General features: G+C 44.7%; 1 protein-coding gene across 10 annotated transcripts in view; it reads right to left on the bottom strand.

Annotated features, from left to right (window-relative positions):
• CDH3 (cadherin 3) overlaps nucleotides 1–15,757 on the bottom strand; it is a 115,600-nt gene that overhangs the window by 10,754 nt on the left and 89,089 nt on the right. For all 10 annotated transcript variants that reach the window (XM_067718550.1, XM_067718548.1, XM_067718547.1 and 7 more), the window contains 7 exons: nucleotides 6,135–6,217; nucleotides 4,796–4,921; nucleotides 4,410–4,565; nucleotides 4,183–4,327; nucleotides 2,754–2,920; nucleotides 1,972–2,100; nucleotides 868–1,053 (listed from right to left, as the gene is read on the bottom strand). In XM_067718550.1, coding sequence (XP_067574651.1) covers nucleotides 868–1,053; nucleotides 1,972–2,100; nucleotides 2,754–2,920; nucleotides 4,183–4,327; nucleotides 4,410–4,565; nucleotides 4,796–4,921; nucleotides 6,135–6,217 — 992 coding nt within the window. The remainder of the gene's footprint in view (nucleotides 1–867; nucleotides 1,054–1,971; nucleotides 2,101–2,753; nucleotides 2,921–4,182; nucleotides 4,328–4,409; nucleotides 4,566–4,795; nucleotides 4,922–6,134; nucleotides 6,218–15,757) is intronic.

Genomic DNA, 15,757 nt, shown 5'->3' with positions numbered 1-15,757 from the left:
CAATACCACTTGTGATATGAGTCACTAGAGTGACATATAGTATCTACTACATCTGGACGATGTGCAAGAAACTAACCGCTTCATTATGTTTTCTAGTGTACTTGTGCCCAAAGGTTTACATATGGAAATATTTTATTATCAGTAACTTTTCCTGTAAAATTCTCTTTTATTTTACAGTTAGAGCATTCCATTTTTCTAGAAATTATGTAAGTTAGAGAAGTTATATTATAAATGAAATTCATTTCACAGTGTGAAAGGGGTGTTACAAAGTTTTGGTTGCAAGGAGGGGACAGCCTTTAAAGTATTATATAAAGCCCCACTTCTCAAACTGGGCCATTCTTCATAATAAACCAGGAGGTAAAAGAAATCAAAGAAAGATTGGACCCATCTTCTTGAAGCATCCATTTTATTAAAAGACTTTTTGAGAGGCAAGGGTATGCCTAACTACTAAGTAATTTAAAACATTTTACTATCCAAACACCTAGACACCTAGATGTGAATTATGGATTGAATGCAAAATTAGCAAGAATTCCAATAAAACAGAGACCCTCTGTGTAAGACTGATTGGGAGCAGCCACTGGACACTGGGATCTGGGAGGGGGGGCCCCCACTGATCTGCCTCAATTAGATCAGCAATTCTGTTTTATGAATGTTTTATGAACTGGGTCCCTGGGTAAGGTTTAGTTTGAACAAAGGAATTCCCCAACCCAAGAGGAATGGGAGAGTGTTGCAAGCCACTGGCCTGGTACACTCCCTGGTGAGTGGTCCAAGGTATGTCTCCCAAGGCAGGTGGTACCCCCTAGTCCTGGAGGCTGCAGACCTGACTGTCCCAGGTGTGGCCCTTGTACAAAACCCAAACCGACTCACCTTCTTGGTTGTCAGGATACCCTGGTTGCTCTCAGGGTGGGTGGTGATGGTAAAATGGTCCCCGTTGTCACCTTCCACGATGCGGTAGGTAGCCTGCCATGCCGGTGAGTTGGGGGCATCCAGATCCGTCACTGTCAGCCTCTGCAGCTCGTGGCCCACTGCGTTCTCAGGCACATGGGCCTCATACTGTCAGCGTGGGAAGCACAGCACAGTCAGAGCGAAGAGACTGACCACCTTGAGAGGCTGTTCCACTCTTCACTGGCTGTGAATCCTCCATCCAACTCCAGGGGCGCCCCATGCCGCTCACCCCTTCCTGGACCGCCCAACCCACTTATTGGGGTTTCAAGGCATGCATAGATGCAGAACATCCCAAGAGTCAGCCTCACAGCTGCTGGGACAGAGCACGGCAATCTTGGGCCTGCTTTCCCTACACCCAGGGGCCTGGCGCTCCAGGAATCTCACTGATCTGGGTGCCCAAGGCCTCACCATTGAGTAGTCACCTATATCTAGCTGAGATCAGAAAGGCATAAGGAAGGTGGCAAGAAGGGCTAGGTGTCTGATTGCTCTGGGGCACTGACCAGGAACTTTTTGGAAATTCTGGAACAGGTGGCAAAGATGGGGAAATCAGCTGTTGAGAACAAATTTTTAATCAGGCCTAAACAATGTTTAGCCGTCAGAGTTACCTACAGGTGGAAGGGGGTGGGTGTCACCTCGACTGTCACTGAGTCCTCTGTCACGTGAGGTGTACAAGCATTCACTGGGGGAATGTGGGCAGGTATAGGTGTGAGGCAAATTAGGACTTTCCATATCAACAAAGATTTTCATATTGAGCACTTGTGTACCTGGGATTGTGTTAAGAACTGTACATAGATTATTTCATTTAAAACTCAGAAAAGTGCAGTAGGAGACAATGGAGCATCATCTCCATTTCACAGATTAGGAAATAGGGCACAGAGAGGTTAGGTAGTTCACCTCAGGTCACAAAGCTCACAAGTGCTGGGACTGGGACTTGAAGCAATGTAGGCTGGTTCTGGAGTTTCATCAGAAAGGAGAAACTTAGTCCTTCATCATCTGACGAGGGAAGAAGGAAGGAAGGGGCATTACCTGCTGGGGCTCAAACACAGGAGCATTGTCATTGGCATCGAGGATTTCCACTATGGCCATAGCCGTGATGCTGGAGCCGTCCCCGTTCATGTCCGTAGCCTGGATGGTCAGTGTGTACTCAGGGACTCTCTGGGGAGAAAAGGAGAGTGGAAGTGGAAGGCCACTGCGCGTTGGGCACAGCCTTGGGTGTACGGGGAGGGAAGCAGAACGTTCCTCCCTCTAAGTGTTCTCTTGATTCCTGACCCACTGCTTGCCCACTGCAGAAAGGACCAGAAGCAAAGGGTGGAGGGGGAAGGGAACTGTGGATCCAAACGGTTCTCCTGGGCCTGTCGTGGGATGAAGCCTGGGCATTGCTTCCTGACCCTGGGCGGATGCAGAATGGGAGCTTTGAGTGTGGATTTGGGCAAAGGTATTAATTAGGGAACAGGAGGCAACTCTAATATCCATGGAGCTAATTCTGCTTTGTGGCACACACGGGACAAATCTGGGCAATGTGCGTGCTAAGTGAGCCACGCCGAGAGGAAATGAGAAAACCTGCAGAAAGTATTAAACGTCTGTGTTTTACAGCTGCCTCCTCAGCCTTAACGAGATGGTTTGGCAACGTGCCACTGGCCCGAGGGAGCTGCAGGACATCAATGTGGGACACAGCAGCAGCCATTCCCAGCTGACTTGGGTCCCCACTGCTCTGCCCTGGGCTTTGGGGGCAGAGGCTTCCGCTCTGAGCGTCAGACCCCAGCCTGGGCTAGCCTGGGCAGGCAGCACCTTCCCGAAGGGCCACTTACCTCCCGGTCCAGGCCACTGGAGACGACGCTGATGGTGCCTGTGCTCCGGTGGACCGTGAACATGAGGTCCTTTGGCTCTTGACTGTGGATGGAATAAGCAACCACCCCATTGTAGGTGTTGATGGCATCGTCCTCATCCGTGGCTGTCACCTGCATCACAGAAGTGCCTGGAGGGGAGAAGCGCTGATGAGTGTGCAACCTTCCCTTCCAGCTCCGATTCCAGCCTTGCCCACTTCTGGAACTCCGAGAGGCTCCACCCTGCTCGCTGGCTTGGCCCCATGTTCCACTCGTGGCAGAGACTGCTAATTGGTGCCCATTTCCCATTCTCCCCTTCCTTCTTAGAAACATAATCCTCATAATCATTCTAGGCTGAGCACAAGCCCACCGGGAACCAAAACTATTTCGCTTCGTGCAGCTAGCTGTGGCCACGAGACTGAAATCTGACGAATGGGATATACAGCTTTGGGGGAAGCGTTTTTCTGGGTTAAGGGGCTTATTCTTCCCACCCCTTCCCTCCTTCCGGATATAATGGCCAGAGCTCCAGCAGCAACCATGAGGTAATCTTGGGAATAAAGCCAAAACAGCAGAGCAACGAGATGGAAGGAGCCTAGTTCCCCCACACGTTAAAGCACCATTCCAGCCTGGCTTGACCACCTCTAGGCTTCCTCAATACAAAGGGGGAAAAGGTTCCATATTGTTGAAGGTACTGTTTTTCTTCCGGAAATGTCTATTATTGGCAACCTAACCAACTCACATTTCTCTGTAATTCTCCACAACTCAGAGACAAAGGGAGAGGAGGAGCCCTCCTCACCAGCACTGTCTTTGAGGTCATTAATGTCACCTGTTTCTCTAGTCTTTTGCCAGCCCCTCTCACCCTCTTCCCCAGCCTGACAATTCATCTTCTGCTTTCTCTCACCCTTTGCCACCCTCCTTGCAGCTGCCATTTCCCCAAAGAACCTCATGTCAGGTGCTTCATATCACACAGCAGTAGGCATGTGTTATTTCTAATCTTCACAGCTCTTTATTGAGCTTTATTGATATTATCCCCATTTTCAGGTGTGAAGATTGAGGCTCAGAGGTCAAGACCTTGCCCAGGGTCATAGCAGATGACAGACAAAATCCAGATTCAAATATAGGTCTCTGCAGCTCCAAAGCTGCAGCTGGCTGATCATCTGAAGCTTCTGGGAAATTTTCAAATACACAGATTCTGGGGCTCTACTCCAGCATCATTCTTATTCAGGGGTCTTGGGATGGAGTGGGGGAATCTGGATTTTTAAGAAGATCCCAGGTAATCTGAGGCACAGCCCAGGAAATCAGGTATGAAGGGTTCTTCCAGCCTTTAAGAGTCTGGGCTGATTCCAGAAGTGGACCCAAGGCCAGGTCTGGGGCCAGCAGACCTCTATAGCTGTGCCCTCCCCAGTCCTCTTACCGGGTAGTACTCCTTCCAAGACGCTCCCTCTGAAGACATCCTGGGTGAACTTGGGCTTGTGGTCATTCTGGTCTGTTACAATGATGGAGATGTTCATGGGCTCTTCCACGGAGGCACCATTCTCCGACACAGCGTGGCCGAAGAGCTGTAGGTACACAGGCCTGGGGTCAGCCTGGCACTACCCTTCCTGGGGCCCTGCTTCTCGTTGGACGCTAAAGGTTACTTACCTCATACTCGGCAATTTTCTCCCGGTCCAGTGGTTTATTCAACAGCAACCAGCCCGTTTCCTTCTCTATGGTGAAGACACCCTCAGGGGGGCTGTCTGCCCCAGGCCCCGTGATGCTGTAGAAAATCTTGGTGCCTCTGTCTTTATTAGATTTGAGCTGGAAGCAAAAGAAAATGGCAGCTGACAAAGTGACAAATATCTCATGATTGTAGCAAAGAACCCTCTGTGGGGAGGGGTGGAGAGGCACTGCCTGATTAGAAATTGCTCCCATCAGAGAGTTTCCCTCTGCGGTCCCCAGGGCTCAGCAGCAAGAAACCTCATATTCAGGCCTCTGAATGAGAGTCCCTGAAGACACCAATGACTCCCAGGGAGAAGGCACAGTCATACCTGATGCAGCTTCTGGGGGAAGGGACCCTTGCCATTCTCAGGGACAAATATTGGCGGGACCACCCAATCTCTCTTGCGTCTTCGCAAGATACGTTTGGATGGGGAGATCTTCAATGCTTTCCTTTCCTGCAAGGAGAGAAGACCCCTTAACCCAGGTGTGCAAACAACTGGAACATACCCAACATCCTCTCATCTACAGGGGCTCATGGCAAGGACAGAGGCCCAGATGGGTTTATTGTAAAAGAAAACTTGGAAATAATCTAAGTGTTCACTTATAGAGAAGTCCCAATTAAATACACTGTAATACATCCATCTAGTGGAAATTGTATACAGCTTTAAAAATGAGGGATGTCTCTCTGTGCTGGCATGGAAAGATCTTTGATATATATCCATACTTAAGTGAAAAAGAACAAGATATAGAACAGCTTAATGTAGTTTAGTATTTTATTTAACAAACACTTACATAGGGCTTAATATGTGCCAGGCACTGTTCCATCTTTTGTGTAAAAGGGTGGGAAAATAAGGCATATATTCACATCTGCTTATATACAGACAAAGTGTGGAGGATACTAGAAGCTTATAACGGTGGTTATCTGTGAGAAGGGGATAGGCAGTGTACTGATGTATTTTTCAGTGCAAAAAGAAGGTGCAGACATGTAAGTAGTATGTTAGTTTTGCATAAAAGAGGACCGAAAAGTTTCTTATACCTATATATAATATATATAAATATATTTAATATAAATATAGAACAAATACATAAATTAGAAGGAAAGAAACTGGTAACAGGTCTTCTCTTGGAGGGGTAGAGAGGGCATTAGACATAGGGGAAGAAAAAAGGGGAGGTTATTCATTCTAAAACTTTTTAATATTTAAAATTTTGAACCATGTGGATATATTAGCTGCTCAAAAAATTAAATTAGACAAAACAAAGAAATGTGGCCAAGAGCCTCAGGTCCATCTTCCCAAAGGTTCTTGAGATTGGCAGTCCTGTGTTGGGATCACCTTCACTTGCGGTTTACCGGCATGATATGGGAAAGAAGGAAAGGGAGATGGGACAGGGAATTCAAGGGAGGGAGGGCACTGGGCCGTTACTCACAAAGCAGCTCTGGGCCCCCCTTGCCTGACTCTGGTGCCCCCTACTGGGCAGCTGCAAGCACTACCCTGCTTAGATCGGTACCCACGCGCACAGCTATGGGCAACTGAGGTCTAACCCTGCGTCCTCTGCAGGGGTAACATGGCTCACAACAGCCACAGCAACCTCAGCCTCCTGGCCAGCAGCAAGCTGGGCATGCACGGAGAATGTCTTTCTTCTCTCCTGAAGGTGGACATGGTGTTTTACCTGGACTGTTTTGTTGTTCAGAACAGTGAAGTCATCATCAGTCAGCAGGGCCGACTCTTGCCCAGGGCAGTCCGTGAAAACCACTGTGGGGAAGGAAGGAAAAGAGTATTAGGAAGGAGGGGCTTCTGGAAGATACCCCATGGGAGCCAAGACCTGACAACAGCCCCCTGACTGGATCAAGGACTATTGCAAGCCACTGCAGAAGGAGACTTGGCTTACTTCCTCTGACCAGCAATGTGATCACATATGAGTTTCAGATGGGCTTCTGAGTTTGGTCTCAAGAGGGCAGACCACTTCCTGGTTTGTGGGCCGAAGAACCAAAATCATAGATATTCAGCGACATTAGCCCCATGGAGTCTCACGAGACATAGAGTTGACCCAAGGTCACAGCTGGAGGCAGAAGATTTTAAGCATTTCCGAAGGCTATGAGTCTACATATGCGCTGTATGCATCCTGCTACACCGTCACCCACACAGATCATTCTGGATAACCTCGGGTTGTTTCAGTCTGTCATGCTCCTTCTGAATCCTCCCTGCTTGGCCGCCCTTTAAACAAGCACTCTGAGTTAATAACTACCATTCGTTAATCCGGAGACTGGGCCCATTTCATCTTTACAACTATGCTGCCAAGTTAGGCATGAGCTCCTTTACAAAGATGAGAAAACTGAGGTTCAGAAGCCAGGTCAGCCTGACTCCAAGGCATACGCTAGAGAGTATTCACAACCAATGTTCTTACCCACCCTTCCTTGTGGCCAAAGCATGGAGTCAGGAAACCTGCCAGGGGCTCCAACTGGGCCCATCGGCAACATGCCCTGACCCAGGCGTTCCCATAACGCTGGCCCAGACACTAGCGCGCATCAGTCTACTAGGCTGCAGCACAACAAGGACCAGAGGGACAGTGCTGTGCCATAGAAAGGTCAGCGTGAGCTCTCCCAACTGTCCTCTTCTGAAAAATTGTCCTTTAGTTTCAGATGATGACGACAATTGTTTTAAATAATCCTTCCCTAAAATAAGAAAGGATAACAGATGAGGGTTTTTAAACTACAAAAGTAATGTGACAGAAGGAAGAAGAACTACAAGCCTGCAGCCTGTGGAACAAAAACCACATTCACAGAAAGACAGACAAGATGAAAAGGCAGAGGGCTATGTACCAGATGAAGGAACAAGATAAAACCCCAGAAAAACAACTAAATGAAGTGGAGATAGGCAACCTTCCAGAAAAAGAACTCAGAATAATGATAGTGAAGATGATCCAGGACCTCGGAAAAAGAATGGAGGCAAAGATCGAGGAGATGCAGGAAATGTTTAACAAAGACCTAGAAGAATTAAAGAACAAACAAACAGAGATGAACAATATAATAACTGAAATGAAAACTACACTAGAAGGAATCAATAGCAGAATAACTGAGGCAGAAGACGGATAAGTGACCTGGAAGATAGAATGGTGGAATTCACTGCTGTGGAACAGAATAATGAAAAAAGAATGAAAAGAAATGAAGACAGCCTAAGAGACCTCTGGGACAACATTAAATGCAACAACATTCACATTATAGGGGTCCCAGAAGGAGAAGAGAGAGAGAAAGGACCAGAGAAAATATTTGAAGAGATTATAGTCGAAAATTTCCCTAACATGGTAAAGGAAATAGTCACCCAAGTCCAGGAAGTGCAGAGTCCCATACAGGATAAACCCAAGGAGAAACACGCTGAGACGCATAGTAATCAAATTGACAAAAATTAAAGACAAAGAAAAATTATTGAAAGCAGCAAGGGAAAAACGACAAATAACATACAAGGGAACTCCCATAAGGTTAACAGCTGATATCTCAGCAGAAACTCTACAAGCCAGAAGGGAGTCACACGATATACTTAAAGTGATGAAAGGGAAGAAACTACAACCAAGATTACTCTTACCCGGCAAGGATCTCATTCAAATTCGATGGAGAAATCAAAAGCTTTACAGACAAGCAAAAGCTAAGAGAATTCAGCACCACCAAACCAGCTCTACAACAAACGCTAAAGGAACTTCTCTAAGTGGGAAACACAAGAGAAGAAAAGGACCTACAAAAACAAACCCAAAACAATTAAGAAAATGGTCATAGGAACATACATATCGATAATTACCTTAAACGTGAATGGATTTAATGCTCCAGTCAAAATACACGGGCTTGATGAATGGATACAAAAACAAGACCCATCTATATGCTGTCTACAAGAGACCCACTTCAGACCTAGGGACACATACAGACTGAAAGTGAGGGGATGGAAAAAGATATTCCATGCAAATGGAAATCAAAAGAAAGCTGGAGTAGCAATACTCATATCAGATAAAATAGACTTTAAAATAAAGAATGTTACAAGAGACAAGGAAGGACACTATGTAATGATCAAGGGACCAATCCAAGAAGAAGATATAACAATTATAAATATATATGCACCCAACATAGGAGCACCTCAATACATAAGGCAACTGCTAACAGCTATAAAAGAGAAAATCGACAGTAACACTTTAACACCTCACTTACAACAATGGACAGATCATCCAAAATGAAAATAAATAAGGAAACAGAAGCTTTAAATGACACAATAGACCAGATAGATTTCATTGATATTTATAGGACATTCCATCCAAAAACAGCAGATTACACTTTCTTCTCAAGTGCACATGGAACATTCTCCAGGATAGATCACATCTTGGTCACAAATCAAACCTCAGTAAATATAAGAAAATTGAAATCATATCAAGCATCTTTTCTGACCACAACGATATGAGATTAGAAATGAATTACAGGGAAAAAAACGTAAAAAACACAAACACATGGAGGCTAAACAATACGTTACTAAATAACCAAGAGATCGCTGAAGAAATCAAAGAGGAAATCAAAAAATACCTAGAGACAAATTACAATGAAAACACGACGATCCAAAACCTATGGGATGCAGCAAAAGCAGTTCTAAGAGGGAAGTTTATAGTTATACAAGCCTATCTCAAGAAACAAGAAAAATCTCAAATAAACAATCTAACCTTACACCTAAAGGAACCAGAGAAAGAAGAATAAACAAAACCCAAAGTTAGCAGGAGGAAAGAAATCATAAAGATCAGAGCAGAAATAAATGAAATAGAAACAAAGAAAACAATAGCAAAGATCAATAAAACTAAAAGCTGGTTCTTTGAGAAGATAAACAAACAAAAAGTAATGTGAACATGATGAAGTATTCAAATAGTATATAAGAGTATAACATTAATAAAAAAAGAGTATAACATTAAAAAGTAGAATTCCAAACAATATCCAGACTATACAGTGAACTCCTAAAACTCAAGAACAACAAAAAACAAACAACCCAATTAAAAATAAGTAAATAAAAAGGCAAAGGAGTTGAAAAGACATTTCTTCAAATAAGGTATACAAATGGCCAATAAGCATATGAAAAAATGCTCAATATCATTAGTCATTAGGGAAACACAAATCAAAATAACAATGAGATACCACTTCATACCTACTAGGGTGGCAAAAAAAAAAGTAAATAACGAGTGTTGGCAAGATGTAAAGACATGGGAACCCTCCTGCACTGGGAATGTGAAATGGTGCAGCCACTGTGAAAAACAGTCTGGTGGCTCCTCAGAAGGTAAACATAAAATTACCACATGATCCAGCAATTCTACTTTTAGGCGTATACCTAAAAGAACTGAAGTAGGATCTCAAACAGATACTTGTACACATATTTTCATAGTATCACTATTCACAATAGCCAAAGATGGAAACAACACAAGTGTCCATCAAGAGATGACTAGATTGGGGCTTCCCTGGTGGTGCAGTGGTTGAGAGTCCGCCTGCCAATGCAGGGGACACGGGTTCGTGCCCCGGTCTGGGAAGATCCCACATGCCGCGGAGCGGTTGGGCCCGTGAGCCATGGCCACCGAGCCTGCGCGTCCGGAGCCTGTGCTCCGCACGGGAGAGGCCACAACAGTGAGAGGCCCGCGCACCGCAAAAAAAAAAAAAAAAAAAAAAAAGAGATGACTAGATAAACACAATGTGGTCTATACGTACAATGGAATATTATTCAGTCTTTAAAAGGAATAAAGTTCTGACACATGCTGCAACATGGAAGAATCTTGAAAACATTATGCTAAGTAAAATAAGCTAGTCACAAAAGGGCAAATACTGCATGATTCCACTTACATGAGGTACCTAGAATACTCAAATTAATAGACATAGAAAGTAGAATAGAAGTTACCAGGGGCTGGAGAGAGAGGGGAATGGGTAGTTATTGTTTAATGGGTACAGAGTTTCTGTTTGGGATGATGAAAAAGTTCTAGAGACAGACTATGGTGATGGTTGCACAACAATTTGAACGTACTTAACGTCACCGAATTGTTTAAAATGGTTAAAATGGTCAAATTTTATGTTATGCATATTTTACCTCAATAAAAAAAAAAGTAGAAGTCTGATGTGGGAGTGTAAAATGGGATAGTCATTTTGGAAAACTGTCGAGCAGTATTTGCTGAAGCTAAATACACACCTTCCCCAAGACCCAGCAATTTTACTTTGAGGTATAGACCCAACAAAGATACATTCACTAAAAGACAAGTATTATAATAGCCACAGCAGCACTGTCTATAATAGCTAAAGACTGGAAATAGCCCAAATGTCCATCAAGGTAGAATGAATAAAAATATGGTAGAATATTCATATAATTAAATGAGTCAACCACAAGGACATACAACAACATGAATGAATCTTACAAACATGGTTGAGTGACAGAAGCCAGATACAAGAGAGGACACATGTATGATTCCATTAACATGAAGTTCAAAAGCAGGTAGAACTAACTTGGGTGAAAGAACTTAGGACACTGGCCATCTTTTGGGGAGAGGCTTAGTGCATGGAGGGGAGGAAGATGGAGGGCTTAAAAGCATACAGAGCTGCCTTCAGCTCCCCAGAGCCCCAGAGCTCATACACAGAGGCAGTTTCCTTCATGGGAAGGCTGGAGTGTGTCCCTGAGAAAGAGAAGATTGCTTAGATACCAGCCCTGCCTCCTTGACGACATCCCCACTGAGGAGTCATGGGCTGTGACAACATGCTCGGCCGGTGGGAGGAGGGGAAAGAGGGATCTCAGCCTGAGTCAGTTCCAAAGGGTCCCAGGGGCAGGGAGATTCCCAGAGTGACCTTGCCCTTTACCTCCAGCACACAGCTTTGTACTCTCATCTTCTGAGGAATCTTGCTTTGCCTTTGGGCTAAAAAAGACCAGGAATGATATGTGGCAGAGTTTAAATCATCTTAATACAGGGCAAAAGTTAAATAATCTATGGGGCATGCACTCCATGGATGCAAAATGTAAGGAGAAAGTAGAACTGCATATATAGTACATGCAACTATGCACGGGAAAAAATTTTGAAAAGACTGGAAGGAAATGAAGCTTCCCTATGACTGGGGTTACCAGCTACTTATTATCTTTATTTTTCTGTAGGTCCAAGTTTTCTCTTAACATGAATTGTGTTCCCCCCTCAAATTCATGTGTTGAAGTCCTAATACCTCAGAATGTGATTATATTTGGAAAAAGGACCTTTAAAGAGGTGATTAAATTAAAATGAGGTTATTAGGGTGGGCCCTAATCCAGTATGATGAGTGTCCTTATAAGAGGAGGAAATTTAGACACAGACAATTACAGAGAGAAGACTATTTACAGACACATGGAGAAGACAGCCATCTACAAGCTAAGGAGAGAGGCCTCAACAGAAACCAGCCCTGCTGACACCTTGATCTTGGACTTCTAGCCTCCTGAGTTGTGAGAAAATAAATTTCTGTGTTTAAGCCCCCAGTCTGTGTTCCTTTGTTACAGCAGTCCTAGCAAATGAATACAGCAAGCATCAATCTCAAGAGTCGAGAATCCCTCCCATCATGAATTACTATTATTAACAGCTAACATTTGTGTTTTTTTTTTAAATCTGTATGAATTTTTAAAATAAATTTATTTATTTATGGCTGTATTGGATCTTCGTTGCTGTGTGAGGATTTTCTCTAGTTGTGGAGAGCGTGGACTACTCTTCGTTGTGGTGCGTGGGCTTCTCGTTGCGGTGGCTTCTCTTGCTGCGGAGCACGGACTCTAGGCGCGCAGGCTTCAGTAGTTGCAGCGTGTGGGCTTCAGTAGTTGCGGCATGCAGGCTCAGTAGTTGTGGCTCGCGGGCTCTAGAGTGCAGGCTCAGTAGTTGTGGTACATGGGCTTAGTTGCTCCGCAGCATGTGGGATCTTCCTGGACCAGGGCTTGAACCTGTGTCCCCTGCCTTGGTAGGCAGATTCTTAACCACTGCGCTACCAGGGAAGCCCTAACATTTGTATACTTTCTCATTTAATCTTCACCAAGCACCCTATAAAGTAGATTTTAACACCCATTTTCTAAATTGGGAAAATGAGGGGCTAAATGCATTCACTGAAGTTACATAGCTAGGAAATGGAATGGCCAGAAGTGGTACCTAGACCTGTCTAGATTGAGTTGTTTATATAATATGGTTATATTATCTTTCTGACACACCTGAGAATTTGTTTTCGTATTTCCTCCCTAATCCCCATTACCTGTGGTCCTTCTCCATCTATTGAAATAGCAAAGACTGATTTTTAGATGCCCAGTGAGGCAGTGTGATACTTGGAGAAAAGTACTAGATTCGGGGATAACAAGAGTAACTCTCTTACAGGTAGTTGTGAGGATTAAATGAGAATAAGTGTAAAGAACTCACAAATAGGATGCATTATGGCCAGGTCTGCTGTTAATACTATTAATAGTGATGGAGACCCCATTCTTGTGCAGGCACTGACTTTAACTTGATGGGTGATCCTGGGAAACACACTTGAATTCTGTGGGCCCCAGAATCAATTGTTTGCTGAAGTTTCTGTTTTGTTTTGTTTTGCTTTTTGGCCATGCCGCATGGTTTGAGGGATCTTAGTTTCCCGACCAGGGATCGAACCCGTACCCTTGGTAGTGAAAGTGCGGAGTCCTACCACTGGACCTCCAGGGAATTCCCATGTTTGCTGAGGCTTCGAGCCTAAGGCCTGTCTTCCCTTGGTTTGAAGGGAGAGAAGCATGTTATAAAAAGATGTATTCAAGAATAGTAGGGGCTTCCCTGGTGGTGCAGTGGAATCCGCCTGCCAATGCAAGGGACATGGGTTCGAGCCCTGGTCTGGGAAGATCCCACATTCTGTGGAGCAACTAAGCCTGTGCGCCACAACTACTGAGCCGGTGCTCTAGAACCCATGAGCCACAACTACTGAAGCCCACGTGCCACAGCTACTGAAGCCCGTGTGCCACAACCACTCAGTCTGCGCTCTAGAGCCCATATGCCACAACTACTGAGCCCGTGTGCCACAGCTACTGAAGGCTACACACCTAGAGCCCGTGCTCCACAACAAGAGAAGCCACAGCAACGAGAAGCCCGCACACTGCAACGAAGAGTAGCCCCTGCTCGCCACAACTAAAGAAAGCCTGCACCCAGCAACGAAGACCCAATGCAGCCAAAAATAAATAGATTAGTTAAAAAAAATAATAATGGGACCAAAGACACTTTCTCCTTGATGTAAAAAGAAGAAAAGCTTAAAAGGGAACACCTAAACTCACTAGGTGATTCAGCATTGCTTAAAGCTGTGTTAAGGACACATGCAAAGGTCCCTCAAAACTCTGTTAGTTGGAACCATCAGCATGTTGATGCAGAACTTGAATTAACTTATTAGGAATTTAGGTTTTCTCATTTGGAAGATGAAAATTAGACTTCACAGAGTCATCCTGAATATCAAATAAGATAAAACCACAAAACCACAAATTTGTAAACCCCAGAACTTTATACGGACTCATAACACATGAGGAAATGGGGGTTCAGAGGTGAGATGGCTTGCCCAACATCATACAGCTAGTGAGTGGAATTAGAATTAGAACTCGGGGTGGTCATATTCTAAAGTCAGGTTCTTCAACACAGCATCCATCAAGAACTAGCAGAGTGTTTCCTAAGTGCCCAATATTCTTCTAAATACTAGGGATACATCAGGGAACAAAATGTGTATCTTCAAGTACCTTTAAGTTCTTATAGGATACTGCCTCCTGTCCCAAATCACCTTTCCACAGCTATCTACCAAAGTAATCAATAATGCATGGATTGTAACAGCAAAAGTCCAGACAACCTAAATGTCCATCAATGACAGATTAACTTTGTGTAATGCTAACATCCATACGAGAACACTATGCAGCCATAAAAAGCTGTAAAAGATAAGGAAGCCCCTATGTATTGACATGGAAAGATCTCTAAGACATGTTGTTAATTAAAAAAAAAAAAGATATGGGGACTTCCCTGGTGGTCCAGCTGTTAAGGCTCTGTGCCCCCAATGCAGGGCGCCTGGGTTTGATCCCTGGTCAAGGAACTAGATCCCACATGCCGCGATGAAGATCTCCAATGTAGCAACGAAGATCCCGTGTGCTGCAACTAAAGACCCGGTGCAGCTTAATTAATTAATTAATTAACTAATTAATTAATTTAAAAAGATATGGAGCAATGTAGTCTATGCTAACATTTGTATTTTAAAATAAATACTTCTGGAAGGTGACCCCAAAAAACTGGGTTTATGGGTGGAGAAGCTAGTAGCTAAGCAACAGGAAAGAGACTTTTTACTGTGTACCCTTCTGAATTTTGACCCACGTAAATGCATTAGCTATTCAAACACTGATAAAAAATAAAAATTAACTGTCACTTCCCATTCTTAAAACAGCCCTCTTCCTAAGGGAAGGTCTTCAGCTAGCAGAGGGGCTGGCCAGATAAGCCTGTCAGGTTTTTCACTTAATGAGTGCCTCTCAATGAACTCTCCAATCCTCTCCCACCAAGTTACCCAGCAGGGGGCTAATGCCTTAATCCCCCAAACTCTAAAAGCTGCCAGAAACCCAGAAACCGTCTTCCTGCTGTCTACAAAATCTGCCCACCAGGAATGTACGGTACACTTCACTACCCTGTTTGCTGGCACATTTCCATTGTTTTATGGGTCCAAACATTTGTAGCACAGTATCTGGGGCTGTCCATCTATTCTTAGAGGGGACAGTGCCAACAATCAAGGAGAAGTCAGTGGTCAGGTACTTCAATTGTACGTGCCTCCCACGCAGGCTGCAACATTCCAGCTGCCCCATCAGCCCTCAGCCACATTTAGCTGGGTGCAGAATACAACCAAGGGGCATGAGTCAGGCAGGCAGGAACAAGCTTCAAAGGCCCACTCTGCCCGAGACACCCAACTAAGTGTTTTCTTATCCAAGTCCTCAAAAAACAACCCACAAGGGGCTTCCCTGGTGGCGCAGTGGTTGAGAGTCCGCCTGCCAATGCAGGGGACACGGGTTCGTGCCCCGGTCCGGGAAGATCCCACATGCCGCGGAGCGGCTGGGCGCACGCCTGCGCGTCAGGAGCCTGTGCTCCGCAACGGGAGGGGCCACAACAGTGAGAGGCCCGAGTACCACAAAAAAAACAAAAAACAAAACAAAAAAAACCCACAAGGTAGATACTCCTCCCCTATTCTGACAACTCAGGAAACAAGAGACTGCCCTGGGGTTGAAGTGCCTCAGGAAGCAGCTTCAGAGAGGAGAGCAAAGTACACGAAGCCCCACAAC

The sequence above is a fragment of the Pseudorca crassidens genome, chromosome 20 (genome assembly GCF_039906515.1).
Source record: "Pseudorca crassidens isolate mPseCra1 chromosome 20, mPseCra1.hap1, whole genome shotgun sequence".
NCBI lineage: Eukaryota > Metazoa > Chordata > Mammalia > Artiodactyla > Delphinidae > Pseudorca > Pseudorca crassidens.
Note: the sequence above shows the minus strand (reverse complement) of the source record. Positions and strands in the feature narration are given on the sequence as shown.